At 38.9% G+C, this 15,085-nt stretch overlaps 1 protein-coding gene and 1 long non-coding RNA gene across 3 annotated transcripts; one reads left to right on the top strand and one right to left on the bottom strand.

Moving 5' to 3' along the window:
- Positions 1 to 2,812: 2,812 nt before the first annotated feature.
- On the bottom strand, positions 2,813 to 4,321 carry LOC145502170 (uncharacterized). The gene has a single exon (XM_081481437.1). It carries the CDS (start codon positions 4,319 to 4,321, stop codon positions 2,813 to 2,815), a length of 1,509 nt encoding a protein of 502 aa, XP_081337563.1.
- A 926-nt stretch (positions 4,322 to 5,247) lies between these two features.
- Positions 5,248 to 14,581, top strand: LOC145503272 (uncharacterized). Of its 2 annotated transcripts, none has more exons than XR_014051456.1 (3): positions 5,248 to 8,104; positions 9,722 to 9,812; positions 10,858 to 14,581. It is a non-coding gene; the product is annotated as an uncharacterized LOC145503272 (long non-coding RNA). The 2 variants fall into 2 exon arrangements; XR_014051455.1 differs by having other exon boundaries at positions 9,691 to 9,812.
- The last annotated feature ends 504 nt before the right edge of the window (positions 14,582 to 15,085 follow it).

Here is a 15,085-nt window from a genome sequence, read left to right as displayed (position 1 = left end):
TTCCTTGGTCGTACTTTGGCTTTAATTCCTCGGAAATGACTACTTCAGTATTCTAAGAAGCCAAAATTCCAAGCTATAGTTATGAAATTCAGCTTCATGACCAAGCAAAGCCAAGGCTTGCGCTTCGTTTTGACAAGTTAGCTGTTTGACAGATGTTTGATACTATCGCCACCGGGATTTCGAGAATGTTTACAAGTATGTGTTTTTCTAAGACGTCTAATTCAATAGATCGTCTTCACGTGACGTGTTTTTTATCCTCATCAGGCATAAGCGGCGGCATATTTATATCTGTTTACAATTAGCGTGCTTCGTTTGGAAACCAGAGCATTTTGAATTTCAGGGTTATGGAGGTTGCGTGACACAAGGCTACGATCGAGTTTGTCGAAAAATATGTACTTGTCTCATGATTTTGAGCCTTTTTAGAAGTTAGAGCATTAGGAAAAGTGCTTATGTAAATGCTTGTTTGTTAAATACTGATAATCAGTCGCCTGGAAAGCCAAAGTAAGTTCCAGGTGTTCATACTATATTCCGGACGCCATATTGGTGTACCACGGATGTACACCAACATGGCGTTTTCTTACTGGGCTCTGTAAATTTCTGGGAAACATTTACAACGAATAACTGAAGTTTGGAGAAACGCACAGGCCTAAAACTTGGCGAAGTGTCTTATTTAGTTATCTTCTATAGCGCACATCACAATTTCTTAGCTTTTTCCATTGGTTGATTTTCGATTTATTATTTTTTTTTTTTTTTTATTGCGTGACAGGGAAACCGATCTGAACCGTTCGAAGAACAAAACAGCAACTGTGAAATATTTTTTTGTAAAATGATAAAACCTGTTTTTTAGTTCATAATTTTTGTATATGTCCTCACCTTTCTCTGATATAAATCCATGCCATTCCTTATTTTTTGATCGGGATCATTTGCGGTCCAATGTGGGGATCATTTCCGGTCCGGGATCATTTGCGGTTCAATTTGGGGATCATTTGTGGTCCTGGGATCATTTGCGGACCCGTACAGTTCTTCGAATAATACTTTGTTACACGTCAATAAAAAAATAAAACAAAAAAAAAATGAAGCAAGACAAGAGACAAAAACGCTATGAAAGGCACTAACTGTCACAACTTTACTGAAAGATTAATCGTTCCAAGCCATCAAACATTACATCATCTCTCCAAGGAAAGATAACAATGAAACGGATGGCAACTAACGACGTTTCAGTTTCCGAGAATCTAGTGGCAAAGATATTTGGAGTTTCAATTACCAAACTGTTTTTCATTAATGTTGCTTCTGTGCATTTCCCTTGAAGAATACCAAACAGAATTTCGAGGAAGAGTGTGATCTTCTACGAGTTAATTGAAACACATCAGAACTTCGCAGTAATGCACGAATCAATTCAAAACTTCAACGTTCCTCAAGAAATTTGACGGTTTGAAACCGCCCCCCCCCCCCCCCCAGACCCCTTCCCTTCGAGGGCAATACGTTCAATGTGCCTATCCCTCAAAAATAGGGAGAAATGAAAATGAAAGCAATTCTATGCAAGACGGCGCGAAAAATAATTGGCAAATTTCGAATAGCTACTTTAACAAAGACTGGGTTTTGGGCTTTAAAATGCATTTCGACATTTCCTTTTGTACATACATGTAAATAATACTTGTGAGTGCTATGTAATTAGTGTGAGAGACGTCAAATGTGAATTTCCTTGTAGGAATACTTAAACCAAGTACTCCTACAAGTTTTGGGGAACTTGGAATCACTTGAAAGGCTAGGTTACCATTATTATTTAGTATTGGCCATCGTTAAGGACAGGTGCAACCAATTACAAGCAACAGCAAAGGGCAATATCAATAACTCGGATTGCCAGGCTATCTGCATAAGTGAGACTACCAGAAACGAACGACTATACCGGTTATAATGCTAGCGACTAACAAGGCATTGAGTTAACTGGAACTGCTCGGTGTGTCACTTAAGTACATACTACTTTCACGGCTGAATTGTAAATGCAGGCAAACAGCTAACTTATAACTAAGACCTCTAGACCAATGCCAACAAATATCAATACAGTACATTTTTGATCATATACAATGCGTGTACTTGAGTGCCAACCGTTTTTCTACAATTTAGAAAAACGAAATTTAAACTTCGATTTTCAATTTTCAACTTTCAATTTCCAAGAAAACAAAAATTGAAAATTAAACATCCAATTTCAATTTTCAATTTTTAATTTTCACGCAAAATGGAAATTGAAATTCGGATGCCAAAATTATTGGTTTTGGTTGTCTTCCTGTCTTTGTTCGTTCCAGGCTTCTCTGACTTACATGTACCGGAAGTAAGAAACACTCGAAAAATTAGAAAATTAAACAAGACTTACCTGGAAGTCGAAGTTTGATTGGGATTCTTTTACGTCATCTTGGGCCTGAGGGATCAGGTGAGATTGCAGCGGGTATGCGTACTTCAGTTTGCAAAGAGTATGGCCAGTATTTATCATTACAAGTGAACATAGGGAGGGCCAATACCTGGGTGGGCACCTGATCCCTCAAGCCCAAGATGACGTAGAAGAATCCCAATCAAACTTCGACTTCCAGGTAAGTCTTGTTTAATTTTCTAATTCTTCTACGTCATCTGCTTGAGGGATCATGTGACATTTTGAAGCCATGATAAATACAGGCTAGAGATATCAATGCAACAATAAGCTCTTTAATCACAACCCAACCAGTGTAAGTGTATCTACATGTAACCTTTACAAAGACAAAAAGAAAAACTTAGGTAACTGTAGACGTTTGACAGACAAGTCAACCAGCAATATCCTGGCTTAAGTGTTACAAATAGCTTCAGAAAAATTATTTTTCTTTTGAATAGGTACACTATAGTGCCTAGCAAAGGTGCGTTCTGAGGACCATCCCCCAGTGCTAAGTATGTCCATCATGGGCACTCCTGCTCGTTTAGCTGCGGAAGAGGAGGCAGCTCGAGTGCTATGAGCACCAAATTTAGATATGTCAACTCCAGCTCGTTGGAGCATAAGCTTTATCCAACGGCTAATAGTACTAGCACTTACAGCATGATGAGGTTTCTGATAAGTCAAAAACAACTTGGTTTCTTGTTCTCTAAATAACTGTGTTCTTACAAGATAATGTGACAATGTTTTTACAACACAAATTTTAGGATTCTCAGGATAAGCACAAAGTTCCATGATCGGAGACTTGACAGATGGCCTACTTTGTTTTAATAGGTCAAATTTAAATGTAATCCTGTCATTTTCTTGCGTCATGCAGTCTAGATCTAGCTTGTGCAAAGATTGCACCCTCTGTGCTGTTACTAAAGCTACTAAAGTAGTAGTTTTTAAAGATAGCTCTTTAAGTGAGAGTTCCTTATTGTCTTTCCATTGTCTAAAATAATCTAATACAACTTTAACATCCCAAACAATAGTATAACGAGACTGTGTTGGTCTGGAAATGTAGACCCCTCTCATGAACCGACAAATAAGAGGATGGTTTCCAACAGGACATGTCCTACCACAATCGAGTGAGGACAAAGCAGAACGAGCAGTGTTAATTGAACTATATCCAAGCCCCGACTTATACAAGAGTGTCAGAAACTTCAGAACATTGTTTACAGATATGTCATGTGAATCAATGTTCCTTTCACTGCAAAATTTTGTCCACTTTTTGAGATAGATGCCATACTGGTTCCTGGTAGATTCTCTCCATGACTGCAACATGATTCCTCTTGCTTCTTCCGGAATTCCTTTTGCCTCGAAGCTATCCCGGATACAAGACATGCCATCAGCTGCATTTTCGTCCATACCGGGTGGCTTTTCTGGGGCAATCTTAGCAGGTTCTCCTTCCTCGGTAGCAGTCTTGGCCGTTGAATCAACATGGACATCAACCTGGGTCTGAGTGGGCCACATAGGAACAATTATCACACCCTCTGCCTTGTCTGCGGTGATCTTCTGTAAGCATCTATGAATAAGGGAAAAAGGTGGAAATGCATAAAAGGGCTTCCTGTCCCATATTATTGAAAATGCATCCACAGCAGTTGCATCCGGATCAGGTTTCCATGATACACAAGTGCAAACCTGTTTGTTCAATCTAGAGGCAAACAAGTCAATCTCGAAGGGTCCCCATAACAGGGACAGCTTCTGGAAAATATCCTGGTGCAACATCCACTCAGTTCGATCATTGAACACTCTAGATTCTCTGTCAGCTAGCATATCTTGCTTCCCAGGCAAATGGGCTGAACTTAGAAAATTATTTCTTTCCAAGGCAAATTGCCAAATCTTCTTTACAATGATGTTACAAGCCCTGGATTTACTGCCACCCATATTATTAATGTAACAAACAGTGGTTGTGTTATCCGACAAGATGCGTAAGTGCTTATTTCCAACATTGTCGCACGGTGAACACAATGCAAAGAAGACTGCTTGAAGTTCTAGCTCATTTATATCCTTCTCTGCCTCAGCAGGGGACCACCGACCCCCCGTAGTGTGGTGTTCTCTCACTGCCCCCTACCCTTGTTTTGATGCATCTGTAGTTATCACAATGTCAGGGTTTGGTGGTGAGATTTTCTTTTCAGAGTGCTGAATATTATTGTAAGTCAGATTTAGCTCAGGCACTCAGCTCCATCCGTGCATCAAAATTACCTTGGTTTGTTTCAGAGCATCAATTTTTTCATTCTCCAGTGTTCGGTAGAAAAGCATGCACAGTTCTACTGCAGGGGCACTGCTAACCATGAGACCAATAACCTGTGCAACATCTCTGATGGTAGGGTGTTGGGTGTTGAGAAGTTTTGTGCATGCCTCCCCTAAGTGGTTGGCCTTACTTGGTGTAAGTTGAACTGTCATATCAATAGAATTAATGACAAACCCTAAGAATGTCAATACTCTCTTTGGTAGGAATACTGACTTGTCAGGGTGGATGATGAATCCCAAATCCTGTAAAAGTGCAGCTGTCTTTTTAACACTTTAGCAGCATTCCTGTTCCGTGTCTCCTTGTAAGTAGGAGTCATCTATATAAGGGACTATCTCATCTCCTCTCTGTCTTAGGCTAGCATAGACAGGCTTTAACAACTTAGTAAACAAACATGGACAGCAAGCCAGCCCATTGGGGAAGCAGGTATACTGAAGGAATTTGCCCTTCCACTGAAACCGTAAGTATTTCCGGTGTTCAGGGGCGATAGGTACTGAATAGTAGGCATCTTTAATGTCTATAGATGCCATAAAACAATTGGGTGTTACCATGTTAATGACTGACAGTATGCTTTCCATTTTGAAATGATGATATTCAACATTTTCGTTGAACTCTTTCAAATTGAGTATTAATCGGTAAGTGCCATCTTTTTTGCGTCTAGTGAATATTGGGGATATGAATTCCCCTTTGCAATGAGTAGTCTCCTCAAGAACTCCTTTCTCACAGAGTCTGAGAATTTCAGCATCAATAATATTCTCTTCTATGCTGTTGAATCTTTGTACTCTTACATTATGCTGGTCACATGAGGATCCTTGCTTAAACTCAATGTGACAGTGTTGAAATGTGTCAAGAATAAAGGCATCAGAGGTCAACTTCTCCCAGTTATGTGCAAAATCTTTCAGTCTACCTGCTTTGAATTGGGTAGTACTTATAAGGGGAAAACAGTCCCCTTGAAAATAGACTATGTTCGAGTTTCTTACCTCATTTGTGGTTTGCACATTCACTGGAGTTGTCCTCAAGGCTTTGTCTCCTTGCTCTTCCCTTCCCCTTTTTGCGGTTTCTGATATGGGTTTCCGTAGTGGGATGAGCGTTTTCCTAAAAAAAGGATGCTGTGTAAAGCCTTGTCGCCGAGTCTGAGGTCGTTGGCCACGACCTCTAAATTTGTTCCAGTCACCACTTTTGTAGTGACGCTGCCTTGGGTATGGACTTTGTTGAACCATAGCCTTTCGTATAACTTTGTTTGTCTTCTCGATTTCCTCTAGTCGCTTTGAGGTGTCGCCACCAAAGAGGAATTGGTTGATGGGCACTGATGAAGAGAAGAGTGACATGTAGTCCTTTTTCAAGACAGGTTTTATACACTCTCTGCGTCTGGCATTGACCTCATAGCTGGCAAAACTCATTGTTTCAATTGACTCAATGCCATCATTGATAAGAGTGTCCAGGAGTACCCGTCGGATCCGCTCCGCAAAATATCCGCTCTGCAGACTAAAGTTGAGCTGGCTGGGAATCTTAGCAATAAAAAGAATCTTGCTGAGAATTTAGCTTATCGAGAGCTAGCTAGCTGGAAAATTTTTTTTTGGTGTTCAAATAGCTTACATTGTGGTTTTACTAATCAGTTCTGCCTGGAAATTACATTCCGGATGCGATCACTGACTGAAGTGTGTCACTTGACACTCTCTGACTGCTTGACCTTTTGTTTGAAAACATGCTTACAATATAATGTTAGTTGTTTATTAAAGTTTTATTTACCAGCAAACAATAGAAGTCTGTTCTGCTGTCATTTATAGCGTGAAATTAGATCGGTTTCTTTTCCCTTGACGCTCCTTTTTCCCACGTTCAGTTGTATGTTTAACCGCCGTTGATCCGGTCGCGGAAGGTCATCGTCTGTTCTGCTTTCATGTTCTACCGTGATACAACTGGTTATCTGGTAATGACGTTTCTTCGTTCGTACAGTCTTTTCACATTTTTGCCTGGGGCCCGGTGAGACTCCGGTAACCTCGTAATATTTTGGAACTAAAACATTGTTCCCGTATAATTTTGTGTCCAACGGTCGGTTTCAAGTGCGATCAGATTTTGCCGACCAGTTGTTTGAGGGTTTGACTGCCAGAGAACTCTAAGGACTCCACTGATAAATTCAAAGGTTCAGGTAAGAACTACTTTGGAGTTGAACTACCTGAATCAGCCTATGTATTTAATATTGATAATGTTAAGCATTGTGGGCGGGAAAAGCCGGCGCAGGTTTTCAAACTGTATTCGCCACTGTATTGTATTTCAAACCCCGGGTTCAAACCCAACGGAAAGTGCAGCGTCAGTGAAGACAATGAAAGCAAGAAAAGGCCTAATATGTCTCAGAACTTGGAAGGGTTTTCGAAATTGTCAGTCCATTCATCCACAGTGATCCTACTTCCAAGTGTAATTTCAATTCTGTAATTTTAACGACCAGTAAAATCCGATCCCGGTGCTGCAGTCGATCATGACCGCTTTTTAACGCGTCGTACGTTAAAGCATGAGCTATTGAAACACATTTGCCGCGTCTTGGACAAACTGACGAGATATTGAAATGATCATTTTTTTCCCGGTGTAAGAAAGTATTGTTTCCATCGCTTTCTTTACTGAAGTCCGATCATGTTCTTTATAGCGGAGCTCCCGCGCGCCGAAGGCGCGCGAGCAGAGCCCCATACCTTAGAAATTTTGGTAAACCCATCAAGCCGAGAAAATTTGGTTATGACGTCACCGTACGAGCGAGCGAGCGAACGCCGTCCGTACAGACTCTGGGGGAGGGGGAGAGGAGCCTCGCGGTAGCGCAAACGGGGGAACCGAGGAATGCCATCTTTTTTTGGCGGGATTTTTAAAGAAAAGAAAACTCATTTCTATTTACCATATCAACAAATAATAGCGGAGGTTGATCTAACGTTTTTAAGATGGGGTTGCACTGAAGCATAAAACAGAAACGGAATGCAAGAAATTACAGGCAAAGAAGTAGCAAAGAAGTAGCGAAGAAGATCGTGAAAGAGAGCGGGCCAGCGCTGGGGAAGGAGGTGAAACAGTACTGAACACTGCCGTTAATTATAGCGAGTCCAGGACTAGAGAAAGGGGATGAAATAATACGGAACAATGCCGTGAAGCAAAGGTAACGAGGACTATAGAAAGGAGACGAAATACCCGACGACTGTAGAACCGCTCAATTAATTCGCGCGTCGAGATGCTGTGCAGCCGAGCAAGAAAAGTCACATGATTAAAATCAGGTGACGAACTAGAGAACTGTGTGTTTAGTGTAAAACAGAAAACACAGCGGAAAAAAGTGGTTGATTCGTTGATCTATCGAAAAGATTAGATCAGTTCCGTTCAGTCTTCACAACTTTTGCAGCAAGTTTCTGCCTGGAAGATTTGCACTGGCCGAAGTGAATTGCCAACTTGAGGTAAGCGACGTTTGTTGTGGCGTTTGCTATGGAAATTATGAAGTTGCCTCGCCGAGATAAGCTTATTTTCAGTAGGAATCCTTTTTTAAAGTCTTCCTTATTTGAAGCCATGCTGTGAGGTATTTTGTAAATTACATAGGTTTAATTTCGCTCATAACAATAACACTTGAGTGGTTTTGTGGATCGAGGTTGTAAGTTGCATATTGTAAACAAATCAAGTTTTGTCTCGAGTTTCGTCGTCACGTTTAAAAAAAAATATCTGTATTTGTAAACACTACCGGGCGAGTTTTGAAGTTTTCTCTGTGTTAATTGGCACAACCGCTTCCAAGACTACAAAAATTTCTTAAACCAAGATAGATCAACAAACCATTTTAAGCCGAAGCGAACAGGATTTGCTAAATTTACTTTTGACGTACCTATGTGATTATTTACATCTTGTGATTACAAAGTATTTCCTCGTTTTGTTAGTTCAATTTATTCGGTTTGACGAAATGCTTGGGAGGAATTTCCAGGTTAATTTGGTTGAAGACTGGTAAAGCTACCGCCGATAAAATGACTGCAAAGCTAAATGAAGCCGTCGGCAAAAATACACACTGTGATATTCAAATCTATGCTTAAGCGTGAATAATTGTTAAACTTTAACACTGCAAGCTTAAACGAATTTTCTTCATCCTTTCTTTCATTCAGTCATCCTTCATTGAGAAGGGATTTGCTGTTTGATACTCAGCTGTAATGATATGCATGTTGTGTTTATAATGTAGATTTCCTCGTTTTATTTTGTTGTTGTCCAGTTAGTTCGGTTTGGTGAAATGCTTGTAGTCGAAATGTCGAGTAGACGATTATGCATGTAAACCCTGTCGGCAAGTAAAGCTCTACTTCGATTTTGATTTGCTATTTCATTTTATTAGTGCCACTGTTTTTGGTTGGGGGTACATGGCCTCTATTTTCCTAATGAGATGTTATTCCCTAGTGTGGTATTTACACTTATGGAAATGTTCCATAACAGTGAGATAGTACTAATTAAAAAAAATGCTAAGAGCTGTGCTTGGTAACTTGAACAGTGAAAATGACATTTACATACGTAGAAAAAATTTAGGGCATAGAAGTCCTTGCCCTGACCATTTCTCGGTAATAAAAATAACTTTTACTTATGCACATTCAAAATTTAGTTGGTGAGAGTGCATTCCTCGCTCCACTCTCTCTCTCTCTGCTCTCTTTTTCACACTAATTTTTTGATTGACTAACTTATTAACCGAATGTCACTGACTGTTTTCTTTGTTGTGCTTTACTTTTTTGCTCGTCGAAGAAAGTTAACGTTAAAATCTGACATTTGAATGCCTCGTTTGCTAAGGTTAGTCACCATTTAATTGTTATCACTCCCTGTGAATTCATAGAGAATTACCACCTAATGTGGAAGTCCTGTCTTCAAGTGTGGGAAAATGACACCGCAAAAAGTTACAAAAAAAAGTTACAATGAAAGTAAAAAGAATTGTGAATGTCGATCATGACTTGGTGTACATTGTACATCATGTAAAGGTATGTGGTGAGTGCCAAAGGCATAACATTTCATGCATTTGCCTTTTCAGGACAAATTATACAACAGTGACATTTTAAAAGATGTGATCAGAAAAATAATGAGTATTGTCCAGGCAGTACCAGTTTATGGACGGCATATGCAGACAGTAAGAGGTGCTGTAAGCATTACCAGGTAATTAAGTTAGTTTTATGCTTATGACTTCTTGTACTTGGATTTTGTGTCATTTCGTCACAAGAATAGGTAAGGAAAGATGCATTAGATGATGCAATTTATTTTCAAAGGCAAACTTAAAAGTCTGCCTATGGTGGATACCGGTTGTGTGTAAAGTGAATGTAAAGCAAACACACTGTTAAAGATGTACGTGCATGTTAATATTGAATAATCTGAAATTTCAGCGAGTTTGAAAATATATTATATCTATGACAGTTCTGAGGTGAGGGCTGTTACATGTACATGTAAATGGCTCATGCTCAATTTTTCACTTGTTATATTGATTTAGCTGCCAATATGTTCTGTAAATTAATTTTAATAGTCATCTGTTGGTGTGCAACGATATACACCAATATATAACCAAATATTGTACAGTGTAAATTAATTAACCAAATTATGCTGTTTTCAGTTGACCAACGCTACTACATGTACATTGTAATGTGATGTTGAAGCGCACAAATTTACAAACATGCCCAGTGTCAACTTGTCAAATGTATGAACTGGCCAGCCAGTCTAGATTACAAAACTTTCTGAAAGTTGCCTTACCAGGTAAGATATTTCTTAAAGCATATTTTGTAATTAATGATTTCTCAGACATTGCATGTGAATATCTTCTGGAACTGCACACTCAGATTAAGTCAGCAAGAACATCAGTATTTATCCTGACAAAGTCTGATTTTCAGTTATATGTACAACAAACAGCCTGGATGGCCCTTTGATTGGGACTACATGCACATTGTTGTACTGCAATGTTCCAGTTTCTTGTTTAAAGCAAATTGCATGTGCGCTCAAAAGCAAGTCGCCAAGTTCATAACAGTTATATATGTTTGCTTTGCATCTCAGGACAGAGCCTGCCACTGTGAAAGTTTTGGTGCCATCCCCCTAGCATTTGATTCACTACTGTAGACACTCAGTAAACAACTAGCAATGAAGGACGCTGTATATCAATGAAAGGAATGTCATCTGTTGGTTATAAATTATAATTGATATGTCTTTGTATGTTCAGTGGTGTTCAAGTAGCAGCGATATACAGTATGATTACATCCCTGTTCCTGTCAGTCAATATACGAACAGTGTACACATGGGCAACCTGGATTAAAACAGCAAAGATTTTCAAAGCAACCATGGCCAGATGAGATATTTCTAAAGAAATATAAATTGAAGGTCCTTATGATTGCTTATAGGGATTGATTTTTATTGTAAACAATATTTTACTGAGTGTATTTTTCTTGTGTACTAATTGTTATAGAACACAGAGACCGCTGTCATAACAGAGATATTAATGTGTGAAAAGTTCCATAAAAAAATGCACTGGGAGCAAATTAAATCATCATAGATGCAGCTTCTGAGAGATCCCCAATATTAATGGAATATACATTGTACATACATGTAAAAGAGTTCAATAATTTATTACTTAAGATTGTAATGCTTTGTTTGGTTTCTCTATATTCACAGACAACTTGATGCCATAATAATTTCTGCACAAAGTTCATTGAACAAACTGACTTGGAAGTTGAGTTCTGCAACCCATACTGTGTGTAGTAATATCATACAGCTGTAGCTGCAACATTGTGACAGATAAACTGTATTACATTATTAAGAAACACCTATGATACATGTATTAACTAATTATTTAAAGTGTCTGTTAAATTAATCAGTTTTTCTTGGAGACAATTTACTCATCATGTCATGGTTTATTCAAATAATTGCTTTTTTGGCTTAAAAATGATATTTATTGTGCTTGGTTTATGTTGCTCTTAAATCAATTTTGTGATAACTGGCATTGGGCATGGCATAAATTAATATTTTGCCAACACGAAATGGAGAACTGGGTCTTAAGCAAAGTTGCAGGATTAGTATTTTTGTAGAAAGAAAGAGTTGAGAAATTTGTGACATTCTACTGACAGCCTTGCCATTCGCAACGTCCAATAAGGTTAATTTGTTCCCTAGAGTTGTGCAAATAGCGTTCTCTAATTTATAAATTATTTCAATCAGTTGTTTAAATGATTGCCTTATAACCCCATCTCCAGCTTTGGTGCATGCAGGATATTGATGTATTGTTTATCCATTTTGCTATAAATTATCTTTAATTGATGTGTCAATCTAAACATATCTTTGATATGCTGGCTTTTTCTGACAAATGTACCTATGCCTCATAATCTTTGAGTGCGTTTGGTTGTGTAGTGCAGACAAAATACACGTACATAATATAACTTACTTATAGCTTACATGTACTTATAATTCTTGGTATAATTTAATCATTATGAGCAAAATTAATTAATGGAACCCAATAACAGCTCCTGTATTCCACAATCTCAGTCGAGAAAAAGAACAAATCACATTGGAATTGAATAGTAAAATTATTATCAGAAGCCTATGCAAGTATTCATGATCAGCAACAAAATATCATATTTATCGTTCATGCCAGAGTGATTTTGCTTATACTTATACTTTAAGAGATGGTGCAAATCCTTTTAGCAGGAGGAGATGCCATACAAAAATGGAGGTAGCTAACTGTCTTTGGGGATCAAGTTAGAACACAAAACTTTTTAACTTTTTACATGTGTATACTACTTTGGTATTTTTGTGAGATTTCATTTGGTAGAAATTTGGGGACTGAATATATTGTAGCCACTACATTTCAGTCATACCCCACAACAACAAAAAATGTGTAAATAAACTTCTTTTGTGCAGGAGTCCCAATTGTTAACTAAGAAAGAATATAATGATTAATAACAATGTCATGTCTTTCTCAATAAGAAAGAACAGGAAATGTCACCAAAAAGCACAGAAGACAGTTCTGTTATGTGATCAACATTATTGGCGGCTCCCCTGAAATGCTTGCAATCATGGCTCTGTTTTCATCATTACACCATCTTACACCTCGATCTGCTGATGTGATCCTAGTTCGGGCTGAAACTATAAAATCGCTCGCAGTTTACTTCACATACATGTACATGTTGGATTATTTTCATCAGTAACAACATTCCAAAAAATAACTGACGAGCTCCGCTTTTAGGCTTGGCTAAATCTATATATTATAACTGAAGGCTGATTACCTATTGCTGCCTTTTGGTATCGCCGAAAATTTGCCCTGAAAGAGCTGTTGACCAACACACCTGATTGATCTAGTTCCATGCTAATTGTACTGTACTTTGGCATTTAAAAGTAGGCAATCATATCATTCCAGATTTCGTTCTTTCAGTGCCGATAGCGCCAGGACAATAATGTGTAATTTAATTTCTTATGCGTTCCCATTTGTTAACGCGCGTGTTTTTCGCACATTCAGTTTCTGTCAGAGAACAAGTAATTTTGCATGCCTGCGTTGCTACCGGAAATGGAGACATTTCGCCTTATTGTCCCTCTTTTTATGATGGCACAGACTGATTTTGTGGTGGAACAATTATCGCGCGGTTCAGTTCATGTAGCTTAATGGCAAAGCGCGAAACATGGCACACGAAAAAATAGGGGAGGGGCGTGGCACCAGTTCACACCATTCACTGAATTCACGCTTCTGGGTTATAGTTTTGATGACGAAATGAGCGGTAAAAAATTATTCCGCAATTATTGCTTTCTTAAACAGTTAAATCCTTACTTCTTTGACTTGCCCCAGGGAATGTAAATTTTAACAATGTAACATCAGTTAAAATCTAAGACATTTCATTGAATACTCTCATGAAAGAGCTATTTTTGTGAACATAGTTCTTGATCTAGATCTTACATTGAGGGGCCTGATGGTATCACCAGTTTTGTATATTATTATGTGTCCGCGGCTGTATGCGTATTTGGATGCATGTGTGTGTGTGTGGACGCGGGGAGGACGCCGGTATAAGAGGGATTGTGCAGTATGTTACATTTTCTAAAACATATCATTTTTCAGGTGTAAAATTAATTGCGTGAACTATAAGAAGTACAGCTAAAGATGCTGCAAACGTTGCCACATGTCATGGACTGGTACCCAAGAAAAGATGAGTAAATTTGTTGATGAAACCACGAGATTAAGTTTGTGAATCTTTAATGCTGATCGTCCAGTGTATATTTATGACATTACATTGATCTGATTGATACATTTTGTTAACGAGTCTCTAGACGTAATGATGCTGTTAATAGCAATACTTTTACGGTGAACGGCCTATAACATCCCAACAATGCCGGGGTCTTTGCTGCGAAACTTTGCACTTAACTGTGTGAAACTTTTACGGTGAACGGCCTGTAACATCCCATTAATGCCGGGGTCTTTGCTGCGAAACTTTGCACTTAACTGTGTGAAACTTTTACGGTGAACGGCCTGTAACATCCCAACAATGCCGGGGTCTTTGCTGCGAAACTTTGTACCTAACTGTGTGAAACTTTTACGGTGAACGGCCTATAACATCCCAACAATGCCGGGTCTTTGCTGCGAAACTTTGCACTTAACTGTGTGAAACTTTTACGGTGAACGGCCTGTAACATCCCAACAATGCCGGGGTCTTTGCTGCGAAACTTTGCACTTAACTGTGTGAAACTTTTGCGGTGAACGGCCTATAACATCCCAACAATGCCGGGGTCTTTGCTGCGAAACTTTGCACTTAACTGTGTGAAACTTTTACGGTGAACGGCCTATAACATCCCAACAACGCCGGGGTCTTTGCTGCGAAACTTTGCACTTAACTGTGTGAAACTTTTACGGTGAACGGCCTATAACATCCCAACAATGCCGGGGTCTTTGCTGCGAAACTTTCCACTTAGGGACCGTTCATTTTTTATGAGGGAGGGGGGTCTGGTGGGATTTGGGAAGTATCATTTAAAAATCACATGACCCCCCCTCAGCTTACCAATTTTTTCACATGCTCCCCCCTTATAGCGGTCATTTTTTGGGATGACCCCCCCAAAAAAAAAATTGAACAAACAATATTTAGATTTCAACTTTTTTAATATTTCTCTATTATCCCCCTTCTTCAAGTTATTGTGCTCACTATGAAGACAATATTTACAATCCCTATACTACAGAGAGCTGTTGCTTAAAAAACAAATCAAAAGAAAGAGAAGTCAATTTCGGATCTCCTAGTTACGGCTCGCCCTGAGCATGTGGCATTTGGCCTCTCATTGGCATCTTCCTCATCTGAATTGATGAATGCAAGAATGACGTCACTTGAGTCATCTTCTCCCCCAGAGTCAATGGCATCAATGTCATACTCATCATTGTCACTTTCATCCGTTTCACAGCTGTCAGCACTTGCCCTGTTGTCATTTTG

Source organism: Orbicella franksi, chromosome 11, assembly GCF_964199315.1.
Source record: "Orbicella franksi chromosome 11, jaOrbFran1.1, whole genome shotgun sequence".
Lineage (NCBI taxonomy): Eukaryota > Metazoa > Cnidaria > Anthozoa > Scleractinia > Merulinidae > Orbicella > Orbicella franksi.
This window is presented reverse-complemented; position numbering and strand designations above follow the sequence as displayed.

Bases quoted from the DNA above. Each gene is read 5' to 3' on its own strand.
- LOC145502170 (XM_081481437.1), bottom strand. From the start codon at position 4,321: ATGGGTGGCAGTAAATCCAGGGCTTGTAACATCATTGTAAAGAAGATT.